General features: G+C 55.1%; 1 protein-coding gene across 4 annotated transcripts in view; it reads left to right on the top strand.

The window, feature by feature from the left end:
- Positions 1–13,408, top strand: part of AHRR (aryl hydrocarbon receptor repressor) — an 87,173-nt gene that overhangs the window by 17,560 nt on the left and 56,205 nt on the right. For all 4 annotated transcript variants that reach the window (XM_086362335.1, XM_086362337.1, XM_086362338.1 and 1 more), the window contains exon 3: positions 845–1,026. In XM_086362335.1, the coding sequence (XP_086218461.1) occupies positions 845–1,026 (182 nt within the window). The remainder of the gene's footprint in view (positions 1–844; positions 1,027–13,408) is intronic.

Here is a 13,408-nt window from a genome sequence, read left to right on the forward strand (position 1 = left end):
TGGACCCAGGAGCCCAGAGCCCCTGAAGGCAGCCCCCGACCTGGGGAGCGCGGACCCAGGGGAGGCGGCCCCTGCCCGACTGGCCTGGCCTCGCTTTCTAGGAAGGAGGTTAAGGAGACACTTCTGCACGGAGGGGGCAGGGCTGAGGGTGGGTGAGAGGGCCCGTGAGGGCAGCTGTGGCGGGCAGGACGTTCAGGTAGGGCCGCTCCCTCAGAGGGAGGGAGGTGGTGGGGCCCTGGCCTCCCCTTCCTGAGTAGAGGGGTGGGGAGGGGGCACCATGGTGCCCAGGCCGCCTTGCTCACCTTGGCCTTATTAGCACCTTCCTGCCCTGCTGAGCAGGGGGACACAGGCCCAGAGGGGCCACGCAGGCCTAGAGGGCAGGGCCCAGTGGAGCTCCCGAGAGAGCTAAGCAGTGTGCCCAGGGCTGGTGCCCACTGCTACCTTGGCAGGTGTGGTCACAGAGAGGCCACACGGCCCTCCTGCTGGCTCTTCCCTGTCTCTGGGCCTCCCTCCAGAGCTGCGACAGTGGCCAGCGTGGTTGGTGTTGCCGGTGTGGCCGATGTAGCTGGCATGGCCTCTGTGCCCAGTGTGGCCTCCGTGACTGGTGTAGCTGATGTGGCCAGCATGGCCTCTGTGGCTGGCGTGGCCTCTGTGGCTGGTGTAGCCGATTTGGCCAGCATGGCCGCAGTCTAGCTTGTGCATCTCCGGGAACCAGTGCCTTTTCATCCCGTGAGGCACGTGTTTGCCGGCAGCTGCCTTTGGAGCCGAGTGCTCCTCCTGAGGTCACTGCCTGGGACACTTTCCGCCTGGGAGTCCCAGCCTGACTGTGGTCTTCCCCTCATAGGAGGCCTGCCGTGGGCGCTGAGAAGTCGAACCCTTCCAAGCGGCACCGGGACCGCCTCAATGCCGAGCTGGACCACCTGGCCAGCCTGCTGCCGCTGCCGCCCGACATCATCTCTAAGCTCGACAAGCTTTCTGTCCTGCGTCTCAGCGTCAGCTATCTCAGGGTGAAAAGCTTCTTCCAAGGTAGGACCCTCACCTCTGTCCCCTGGGCCTCACCTGGGCCCACCTGGCTTCCCCGGGATGGGCCTGTTTTCACTCCTTGTCTGGAACCCTTTAGAGGCAGAGAGCAGCTCTGGTGGGGAGGGTGGGCCGGCCCGCCCTGTTTGGCTCGCCTGCCCAGCCCTGGGGATGCTGTGCTGGGTCGGTGCAGGGCAGCTGATGTGTCCGTCGGGCCCTTGCAGTGCACTGGGTACTTGCTTATGTCCAGTGCCCCCGGCCAAGCCTTACTCCTCGCGTGGCCTGGCTGAGCTCTTGGGAAAATAATGTGGTTATCCCCGGCCTGCTTCAGCAGCCCAGACCGCGGCCATCAGCCCTCAGCCAAGTCTGAACTTCTTACAAAACTGTGCATTTATTCTGTGTCTTTGGGCAGAGGTAAGACGAGTGTTTCCAGGGGGCACGTGTGGACACCAGGGGGTGGTGGACGGCAGCCGACTGCCCGCTCACGCTCTGCTCAGGGCTCTGGGAGTCAACGCGTGCACAGCCTCCTGAGACTGAAACCCGCCTAGGGCTGTGGTTAGGAGGGCCGGCCGCTGAGGCTGCGGCCCGGAACCACGGGACCCGGGCCTGTGCAGCGCCGGCCCCGCCGCAGGGCTACGGATGTGCGTGCGTCCGACGTGCCTGAGGTGTGGCAGCCACTGTGCCTTGCTGGCTTTCTCGGCCTGGGCGGGCATATTTCCTGCGGACTCAGGCTGCTTTCAACCCCGACGCCCCCAGGGACTCGCTCGCCGTGCCCTCCAGCTGGGCCAGCGCCGACTAGCCTGGCACAGGGCCTGCCCGGCCCTCCCTTTGTCTCCAGGAGCGGGAACCCCAGTCGTCCTGCTGAGGCTGGCCCTGGGAGCCCCCTCTGTGTGAGGACCCTGACGGGTCTGGGTCCCACTCCCGGGGTCCCGTGGCCCCTCCCCTGTGTCCGGCTCTGCTCTGGGGCTGGACCCGTGCTGGGGGCACACACGGCACACTGTGTGGGGCTGGCCCCGGTGAGCCGAGCTGTCTCGCGTGGAAAGGCACCTCTGTCCCCGGGGGAGGCTGAGTGCTCAGAGCTGTGTCTGCTGACCCAGGCTTGGTTTTGGGGGCGGGGAGGTCCTTGCTCCTTGTGACGCCCACCTGTGTCCACCACCACCCCCGACCCCGGCGCATGGGCTCGTGGACATCATAGGATGGGGACATAGGCAGAGTTTTGACAGCTTGGCCTGGGATTCACCCAGCACCAGCCCAGGTTCATCCCCCAGTAAATCACCCAGACCCCCTGGCCCCCCATGGCTGGAGGCACAAGCTTAGGAGGCATTTTTGGAAAAGTAGGCTTGGAGGGCAGCAGAGAATGGTGGCTGCCATGGGGACAGGAATTCGGGGGGTCACCAGGAGAATTGTGCAGGCTGGAGGGCTTCCAGGAGGAGGCGAGGGGGCGGTGTGGTGTGCAGGCCACCTCTATGCTGCCCTTGCTACTGCAGTCCTGCACTGAGAAGGCCCCGCCCTCCCCAGCTGTGGTCTGGGCCCCTCCCCCAGCACCTGGCGCCCTGCCCTGCTGGTCCCCCTCCCTGCGGTCAGCCCCGAGGCCCCTGCGGATTCCCAGGTCTACACCTCTTGCAACCGCCAGGAGTCCTGCCTTCTCTTGCGTGTCCCACTGGCCCACTTGCAGAACTGGGCCTGAATTCAGTCTGAGTCCCTCCCATGCCCACAATCTCCTGTCCCTCCTTTAAGCACCTGTATTTCCTTGGATCTCGGGTATGGTTGCCCGGGACTGTGACGGGCCCAGGAAAATGGGGAAATTCGAGCATTATGTGGCTCTTTGTGTGAAGTGGGTGGCCACTTTCCCAGCTCCTCTATTCCAAGCAGAAGCTGAAAGCGACAGGTCTACAGGGTTCACATGACGTGTGTGCATGCTAAGTCACTTCACTCGTGTCCAACTCTTTGTGACCCTTTGGACTGTTAGTCCACAAGGCTCCTCTGTCCATGGGATTCTCCAGGCAAGAATACTGGAGTGGGTTGCCATGCCCTCCTCCAGGGGATCTTCCAACCCAAGGATCGACCCACATCTCCTGTGGCTCCTGCATTGCAGGCCGATTCCTTACTGCTGAGCCCCTGGGGAAGCCTTCCAGTGACACTACTTCTAAATTAAACATCAGTACCTCCAGCTGCTGGGACCTGCGGCATGGGGCCCAGGGCATGTGATTCCTAGTCACCGTGGACTCCATGGTTTCTGGATGCTGAATTCTCTGGGGCTTCGGGAGACCAGGGGCTGCGGCCAGCTTTCTGCTTTGGGGTCAGGCCTTCAGGCATCTCTCAGCCCCTCCTGAGTGCCTCCTGGGGAGGGCTCCGTCCCCAGGGCCCTGGTGGGGGCACTGCAGACCCGGCCAAGCCCCCACTGGGGCTGACGCACAGACTCGCTAAAGCTTTTCTGTCCCATCCAAGTACTAACCATGCCCGATCCTGCTCAGCTTCTGAGTCAGAACAGATTGGCCACGTTCAGGGTGGTATGGCTGTAGATAAGCCTTTGTCCCTAAGAGGCGGTTACAGAAGTTCTGTTTTACTATCCAGGTTTCTAAGTCTTACTGAAAATGCATCAGGTCTTTAGGTAGGAAAAATGCAAATGTGTGAAACAGCAAAAGCAGTCATTCAGCACTGGTGTGGTCTTGGTGTGGAGTCCAGGGCCCTTGTCTTGGAGCCACAGGCCCTGCTGGTGCTGCCGGTTCTCCAGCCCCATCTGTGCTCACAAAGGAGAGAGCTCCGTGAAGGGATGACAGGCCCTCTCCGAAGGCCTTGGGATGCTGGGGCCTCACGGGCCCATCTTCAGAAACTCTCAGACCCCGATTCCCAGGGCTTGGTCTCCATCCCCACTGCGGGGTCTCCATCCTCCACTGCGGGGCCTCCATCCTCCACTGCGGGACCTCCATCCCCACTGCGGGGTCTCCATCCCCCACTGCGGGGTCTCCATCCCCACTGCGGGGCCTCCATCCCCACTGTGGAGTCTCCATCCTCCACTGCGGGGCCTCCATCCCCACTGCGGGGTCTCCATCCCCACTGTGGGGCCTCCATCCCCCACTGTGGGGTCTCCATCCTCCACTGTGGGGCCTCCATCCCCACTGTGGGGTCTCTATCTCCATTGTGGGGTCTCCATTCCCTTTCTGGGGTCTCCACCCCCCATTCCAGGGACCCCATCCCTGTCCCCGGGGTTCCCCATGCCCAGGGATTCCTCAGTGACCCATGTGGACAGCTGGGCCAGGTTTGGGGCTGCTCAGTAGGGGTTTTCTGTTCACCTTCCTCCCACAGAGGCTTCCATCTGCCTTTGGGACACTGAAAGCGGACTGGTCACTCCCTCTCTGGTCACTTCCTCGGGTACAGCTGTGTCCAGCCAGGCCAGGGTTGGTGGCCTTGGAAAGGCTTCGATTCTGTTGTTTCCAGGAGTTCAGGCATCGGCCAGGTGTCTGCCTGAATGCATGGTCCCTCTAAACCAGGAGCAGAGTCCTCCTCCCACACTGAGTCTGATCCCTTTTGCCCTGAGGCAGGGGGATGCCCCATCAGGTCTGCGGAGCCCGCACGCTGCCAGTGGGCGGCCCTGCTGGTCACAGCTGGGGGAGATAATGAACTTGACTTCTGTATCACCCTTTTCTCCCAAGGATTCCCAAGTTGTGATCTTCCTCAAGCTTTACATTTTAGGGGAAATTCTAAACATTTTCCTGAATTCATTCCCTCTGCATAGTTAGAAAAAAGTCGAGCTTAAAAATTGGATCTTAATCTCTGCTTCCTGACTCAGAAATGGATAATTTCATTAAAGCTTCCATAAAAAGTCACCTTTGGGAAGGACATGAACTGGAAAGTTCCAGCCTCCAAGAGTAATAACGGCCTGCAAATTTGCTTGTAGTGTCATGTTTGTGTCAACTTTCATGAATTTTTAAAAGGCAGTGAGCTTATTTAATTACTTAACTTGGTTCTGCGTAGACTGAGGGCTGGTACTTCTTAGTTATAAACCCTTTGCTTGTACCAAAGAGAGGGATTTTCCACTCTTGCAAGTTTCACTGTTTGCAAGAGGGGAAACTGGGAGCTGATCACAGAAAAGGGAGGAAGGGTGGGTGGAGAACATGAAGGACCCTGAGGGAGCGGGAGCCAGGTTCTCTCCAGGACGTGTGGCCCAGGACGTGAGGTCCCAGCTGCCCAGGCACCCCCTTCTAAGGCCCAGCACTCAGCACTGTGGCATTGACCTGGGCAGGAGACTCTCTGGACCTGGGCTTCAAGGGCCTAGAATGGGGACCAGTGTGCAGATGACCGAGGACCCCAGTCACCCTAGCCTGGCAGGTGGCAAGACCAAGGACCCCCGTCACCCTAGCCTGGCAGGTGGCAAGACCAAGGACCCCCGTCACCCTAGCCTGGCAGGTGGCAAGACCAAGGACCCCCGTCACCCTAGCCTGGCAGGTGGCAAAACCAAGGACCCCCGTCACCCTAGCCTGGCAGGTGGCAAGACCAAGGACCCCCGTCACCCTAGCCTGGCAGGTGGCAAGACCAAGGACCCCCGTCACCCTAGCCTGGCAGGTGGCAAGACCAAGGACCCCCAGTCATCCTAGCCTGGCAGGTGGTAAGACCAAGGACCCCCAGTCATCCTAGCCTGGCCGGTGGCAAGACCAAGGACCCCCGGTCACCCTAGCCTGGCAGGTGGTAAGACCAAGGACCTCTGTCACCCTAGCCTGGAAGGTGGCAAGACCAAGGACCCCCGGTCACCCTAGCCTGGTGGGTGGCAAGACCAAGGACCCCTGTCACCCTAGCCTGGAAGGTGGCAAGACCAAGGACCCCCGGTCATCCTAGCCTGGCCAGTGGCAAGACCAAGGACCCCCGGTCACCCTAGCCTGGCAGGTGGTAAGACCAAGGACCCCCAGTCACCCTAGCCTGGCTGGGATGAACAGAGAGAGGGGACACTCAGCAGACAGAACCAGGAGGGGAAAGCACAGGTTCGGCCTCCAGGGATGATCCAGAGATCCCTGAGTGCTGAGCACCCATCCCCCGCTCACTGTCCGCCTGGCCTGGGCCTGGGGTCAGCCCACCTGCACGCTCTGTGCCCGATGGACCCTGGCCCTGGGCTCGCCTGAGCTGGGTGGGTCTGCTTCACCCCCTCCAGGTGGCAGGTCCACAGGCCCCGCATCCTGAGCTGTGTCTGGGACACGCAGGATGCTGTGCTCCTCTGCGGGTCAGAGATGAAATTCTCCCCAAGACTTAGGGACCTGTGACCCAGGAGTGCAGTGTATGTGGCTGAGCTAAACTGTGAGGTTCTCAGCGTTCACTGACGAGTCATCCTCCCCTGATGAGCTCTGCTGGGAATGAGTGTCTGTGACCCTGCAGAGCACGTCCTAAGGCCTGGCCCCACTGTGCCGGGGGTGGCAGGGGAAGACAGGGCTCCGAGAGGGGCTTGGGGCAGGAGACCCCGTCCCTGAGAATGAGCACCCCTGCAAGTGGAGGCTCCAGGGGGCCCTCCCCATTGTGTTCTGCGAGCAAGGCGCTCCCGCCTCTGAGCGGCGAGGCATGCGAGGCCTGAGATGCTGAGAGCCGGGTGGGGACCGGACTCTCCTGCCTTCAAGGGGCTGCTCCGTGGATTCCTCCCCAGGGGATGTGGCTGTGGCTGTGGCTGTGTCTCCTCTCCAGCCCTTCCGCTGCGGGAGCCCCTTCCCCCAGGCGTGGACAGCTTCTGAAGGACGGCCCCCGGGGCCTTTCCAGCAAAGGTGCACCGCTCTGGGTCGTGTCAGGCTGCGTGCACACCTGCCTCTTACCCGAGGCGGGTCCCCTGCATAGCCATCATTCAGAAAGATCACCCCGGATCGTTTTGTGCTGGTTCCACTTCTCCTGTTGTCTCTTAGTTGCCTCTGGAGGTGGAGTCTAGCCCAGGGGAGGAGCAGGCTCCTAGTTCATTCCCTCATTTGTTCAGTCCCCTGGTTCCTGAGTCCCTCCAGGGCATCTGTCCCCCAGGAAACAGGAAAGAGCATTGCCTTTTCTCTCTCTGCTGTGGGATGGACCGGGGGCAGTCCCGGACCTTCCCTGTCCCTTCTGGTCATTTAGGGTCTCTCAGTCCCTGGTACTTGTATGATCATCAGTCCAGCCAAACGTTAAATCTCTGAAAGAATTTCAAATGTGAGCCTTCTCGCTGCCTAGTCTGAGGGTCTGGCAGGCAGGGTTGGGGCAGGGGGAGCCTGATGGTGAGCTTTGCTGCCTCTTCCTGAGGTCCTGCCTCACCAGAGCCACAGTTTCTGGCCTTTCCAAGTCAGAGCAGCAGCAGGAAGAAGAGGTGAGGTTGGGAGAAGTCTGCCTGGCGTTGCCGGGAGCTGGCACCCAGGCTGGGTGGTCTTGGTGTTTTCCCAGCTTCTGAGGACCACATGCCTGGGGTGTCTGTCTGTCTCAGTGGCTGACATGGGTCATCCTCTCTAGTCACTTCCTTGCGCTTCCTTCTTTAACACAAGTGTCAGACAGCTGCATGCCTAAAGGCATCCTCCCAGGAGGAGCTAAGATACCCTCGGCCAGTGTTTGGATATTGTGGTCCCACCTGCTCCACAGGAAACGTACGTCTTTGACGGGCCTGGTTGACACATGGTGCTTCTCACTTGCAGCCCAAACGCCTTTGGAGTTCTTGAATGTAGAGAGACACCCGGCCCACGGGCCTCTGGAGGCACGTGCAGGCTTCACAGGGCCGTCACAAAGCTCCTCTCGCTGGGCGCCAGCAGGGGCGGCGCCCAGCCCTCTCCTGGCGCGTGTGGCGGGGTGGGACCAACAGCACCGCCCTCCGAGGAAGTCCTCCTTCCGCCTCAAACATCTCTCACCTCTGACGTCCTCTCTGAAGCCTCGCCAAGGTCATCTGAGGCCAACAGTTGGCACATGTCGTGGGGCCTTGGCCCAAATTCAGGCTGAAAGTTTCACATTAACGGCAAGCTCTAATGCAGGTAAACGAGACAGCGGCTGGGGTCCTCACCTCCCAGGATTTACAGTCCAGTGGGGAAGGTCTGCCACCAAACACACAGACCCTTCCATTTCCGGAAGATACAGTGTCGAGTACCTGTAGCCGCCAGGCAGATGACATGTGAAATACAAGACGAAATATCTGAAACCTTTAAACACGTATCGCTCAGTTGGCAGGAAATTAAGGAATACTCAAAGAGACTAAAAACTAAGTGCAGTTGAGAACCCAAAGAGAAATTTTTTAAAAACATTTTTAAAAGATGTACCTCCTTTAAAATGCAGAAGGAAGGCAAGGTTTGGGCTGCAAGGAGGGATGGAGAAGGGTGTCAATCAGAGCAAACACTGATGTGTGAAATAGTAATAATGGCATACGGTAAGGGCGAAAAATGAGAAAAATAAAGCCCTGGCCATGACAGCATATAAATTTGGAGAGGGAGATTTGAGTTAAAGATGTCAACATTTCTTGTATTAATTAAATTTGGAGGTTGAGTAACTAATTCTTAATAAAATTTTCAGAATAGTCATCAATACAACAGAAAGGTTTAACTTTCAAAATAATGGAGAGAAAAAAGTAGAACGAGAAAATGTCACTGATCAAGAGCAAGAGACAGGAAAGCAGGAAGAGGAAGGTGGAAGAGCGTAACAGGCGGAGGGCGCAGAGCCCGGCGTGCCGCTAGTCACAGGCGGTGGAGGTGGGCTGCACAGGCCAGCCGAGAGAAGGGTCAGAGGCGAGAGACAGAGGAAAACAGCAGAATGCGAAAGACCGGAGATCTCAGACACGAGAGACAGAGGAAAACAGCAGAATGCGAAAGACCGGAGATCTCTGCAAGAAAATCAGACATACCAAGGCAACACGTCATGCAAAGATGGGCTCAATAAAGGACAGAAACGGTATGGACCTAACAGAAGCAGAAGAGATGAAGAAGAGGTGGCAAGAATACACAGAAGAACTGTACAAAAAAGATCTTCACGACCCAGATAATCACGATGGTGTGATCACTCACCTAGAGCCAGACATTCTGGAGTGTGAAGTCAAGTGGGCCTTAGAAAGCATCACTACGAACAAAGCTAGTGGACGTTATGGAGTTCCAGTTGAGCTATTCCAAATCCTGAAAGATGATGCTGTGAAAGTGCTGCAGTCAATATGCCAGCACATTTGGAAAACTCAGCAGTGGCCACAGGACTGGAATAGGTCAGTTTTCATTCCAATACCAAAGAAAGGCAATGCCAAAGAACGCTTAAATTACTGCACATTTGCACTCACCTCACACGCTAGTAAAGTAATGCTCAAAATTCTCCAAGCCAGGCTTCAGCACTACATGAACCATGAACTTCCAGATGTTCAAGCTGGTTTTAGAAAAAGCAGAGGAACCAGAGATCAAATTGCCAACATCTGCTGGATCATGGAAAAAGCAAGAGAGTTCCAGAAAAACATCTATTTCTCCTTTATTGACTATGCCAAAGCCTTTGATTGTGTGGATCACAATAAACTGTGGAAAATTCTGAAAGAGATGGGAATACCACACCATCTGACCTGCCTCTTGAGAAACCTATATATGGGTCAGGAAGCAACAGTTAGAACTGGACATGGAACAACAGACTGGTTCCAAATAGGAAAAGGAGTACGTCAAGGCTGTATATTGACACCCTGCTTATTTAACTTCTATGCAGAGTACATCATGAGAAACTCTGGGCTGGAAGAAACACAAGCTGGAATCAAGATTGCTGGGAGAAATATCAATAACCTCAGATATGCAGATGGCACCACCCTTACGGCAGAAAGTGAAGAGGAACTAAAAAGCGTCTTGATGAAAGTGAAAGAGGAGAGTGAAAAAGTTGGCTTAAAGCTCAACATTCAGAAAACGAAGATCATGGCATCTGGTTCCACCATTTCATGGTAAATAGATGGGGAAACAGTGGACTTTATTTTTTGGGGGGCTCCAAAATCACTCCAGATGATGACTGCAGCCATGAAATTAAAAGACACTTACTCCTTGGAAGGAAAGTTATGACCAACCTAGATAGCATATTCAAAAGCAGAGACATTACTTTGCCAACAAAGGTCCGTCTAGTCAAGGCTATGATTTTTCCAGTTGGTCATGTATGGATGTGAGAGTTGGACTGTGAAGAAAGCTGAGCCCCGAAGAATGGATGCTTTTGAACTGTGGTGTTGGACAAGACTCTTGAGAGTCCCTTGGACTGCAAGGAGATCCAACCAGTCCATTCTGAAGGAGATCAGCCCTGGGATTTCTTTGGAGGGAATGATGCTAAAGCTGAAACTCCAGTACTTTGGCCACTTCATGCGAAGAGTTGACTCATTGGAAAAGACTCTGATGCTGGGAGGGATTGGGGGCAGGAGGAGAAGGGGACGACAGAGGATAAGATGGCTGGATGGCATCACCGACTCGATGGACGTAAGTTTGAGTGAACTCCGGGAGTTGTTGATGGACAGGGAGGCCTGGCGTGCTGTGATTCATGGGATCACAAAGAGTCGGACACAACTGAGCGACTGAACTGAACTGAACTGAAGAGATAAGGATTGTTAGAGTGAATATCTCTGTTTACAAAAGGCACAGAAAGGTTGAAAGTAAAAGGATGGGAAAAGATACATTGGAAAAATACTAACTGAAATACATTTGCCAAAGCTATAGGGTGAAAAATATTACTTGAGATCATGAGAGCCTATCATTTAAAAGTCATTAAGCATTTTATTTTATCAAGCAAAGAGAATAATTTTAAATTTGTGTGTTTTTAATAACACCACCTCAAAAATATGAAACCAATATTGACATAAGTATAAGGAAAAAGACATGAGTTCATCATCAGAGAGAAAGATTTTAGAAAGTTCTCTCAGTACTTGATAGATCAGAGAAATAAAATTCAGTAACAATTAAAGAACATTTGAGCAATGCAAAAAAGGGTTAATCTCTGAAACTTACACTCACATCTTTTCAAGCCCACATGTAACTTGTAAATATACTGAAAATATGCATGCATGCTCAGTCACTTCAGTCATGTCCAACTCTTTGCCACTGTATGGACTGTAGCCCACCGGGCTCCTCTGTCCATGGGACTCTCCAGGCAAGAATACTAGAGTGTGTTGCCATTCCCTCCTCCTGGGAATCTTCCCAACCTAGGGATCAAACCTGTGTCTCCTGCATTGCAGGCAGATTCTTTACCCACTGAACCACCTGGGAAGCCCATATTGAAAATATATTGGGCAATAAAGCAAATCACAATAAATTTCAAAAGACAAAATCATGAAGAATGCATGGTGAGCCCTCAAGCCAGTTAAGCTGGAAATCTGTAGAAAAGATGACTTGAAAGCCCTTACATTTGGAAGTAAACACATTTGTAAATAACATAGATCAAAGTGGAAAACACGACAGAACTGAGGAAATGTTTGCAAATCAAAATGTGTGAGCTCAGTTGTGTTGGACTCTTTGTGACCTCATGGACTGAATACCACCAGGCTGCTCTGTCCATCAAAATGTGTAGCTGCAGCTAATGCAATTCTTAGAAATAAATCAACTTGAGGGTCTAATGTGAAAGAAGAAGGGCTGAAATTAACAAGCTAAACATTCAGTGTTGCTAAAAAAAAAGTGAAGTAAATAAAAAACAGTCATAAGAAATAATAAAGCAGAAGGTATTTGTGAAATAGAAAGGTAACATACAATAGAATTCCTTTAAAATGATAAAACAGTAAAGATCTGGTGAGATTGATCAAGGAAAAATAGCAAACAGTATTAGGAAATAAAAGGAACATTATATAGCATATTATATATAAAGCATGATGATATATGCTGCAGATATTTAAAAGATGGCTTGAAATTATTATGAACAAATTTATGCTGCTGCTACTGCTGCTAAGTCATTTCAGTCGTGTCCGACTCCGTGCGACCCCATAGACGGCAGCCCACCAGGCTCCCCCATCCCTGGGATTCTCCAGGCAAGAACACTGGAGTGGGTTGCCATTTCCTTCTCCAATGCATGAAAGGGAAAAGCGAAAGTGAAGTCGCTCAGTCGTGTCCAACTCCCAGCAACCCCATGGACTGGAGCCCAGCAGGCTCCTCCGTCCATGGGATTCTCTAGGCAAGAGTACTGGAGTGGGGTGCCATCGCCCTCTCCGAAATTTGTGCTAGTAGATTTGAAAATATAGTAAATGCTTAGAAATATAGCTTATTAAAATTGACTCAAGAAAAAATGAAACACCCAAATAGTCATATGGCTATTTGAATGAGTGGTTAAAATCTTCCCACAGAGAAAAATCTAGGCCCAGACAGTTTTAAACCAATTTCTACTAAATGTCAAAGGAAAAATAAGTCCACCCTATACTGAGTCCATGGCACAGAATTGTAACGAAGGTTCTGATGTGAACTCACATTATGCACACACACACACACACACGTGTGCCTGTGCGTGTGTGCCTGTGTTATGTGTGTTCCAGCTCTGCCTGCTGAAGGGGCTACCCCAGTACAGGGGACACAGCTGGCCTTCAGACCTCGGTTTCCAGACACAGTTCACCACTGAAAGGGACTCGTGCCTTCTGGCCTCTGCCCAGAATGAGAGCAGAGAAAGGACAAGATGAGCCTAGACCGTCCATGCTGGACAGCAGGGCTGTGTTCAGAGCACGAGGGGACATACCCCCGGACCCAGGCCTCCTGAGGGGACATAACCCGGGGACCCGGGGCTCCTGAGGGGACATAACCCCTGGACCCGGGGCTCCTGAGGAGACGTACCTCCGGGACCCGGGGCTCCTGAGGGGATGTACCCCTGGACCCGCGTCTCCCTAGGGGCTCCCCCAGGACCCAGGCCTCCTGAAGGGTCTCCCCCGGGACTCAGGCCTCTTGAAGCATCTCCCCCGGGACCCGGGTCTCCTGAGGGGCTCCCCTGGGACCTGGGCCTCCTGAAGGGTCTCCCCCCAGGACCCGGGCCTCCTGAGGGGGCCCTCCCTGGACCTGGGCCTCCTGAGGGACTCCCCTGAGACCTGGGTCTCCTGAGGGGCTCCCCCAGGACCCAGGCTTCCTGAAGGGTCTCCCCCGGGACCCACGCCTCCTGAGGGCCTCCCCTGGGACCCAGGTCTCCTGAGGGGCTCCCCCGGGACCCGGGTCTCCTGAGGGGCTCCCCCAGGATCCAGGCCTCCTGAAGGGTCTACCCCGGGACCTGGGTCTCCTGAGGGGCTCCCCCAGGACCCAGGCCTCCTGAAGGGTCTCCCCCAGGACCTGGGCATCCTGAGGGCCTCCCCTTTGACCCGGGCCTCCTGAGGGGGCCCTCCCTGGAGCCGGGTCTCCTGAGGGGCTCCCCTGGGACCCAGACTTCCTGAAGGGTCTCCCCCGGGACCAAGGTCTCCTGAGGGGCTCCCCCGGGACCCGGGTCTCCTGAGGGGCTCCCCCAGGACCCAGGCCTCCTGAAGGGTCTCCCC

The sequence above is a fragment of the Bos grunniens genome, chromosome 20, assembly GCF_055505025.1.
Source record: "Bos grunniens cultivar Pamir isolate PY7600 chromosome 20, Bosgru_T2T1.0, whole genome shotgun sequence".
In the NCBI taxonomy this organism is placed as follows: Eukaryota; Metazoa; Chordata; class Mammalia; order Artiodactyla; family Bovidae; genus Bos; species Bos grunniens.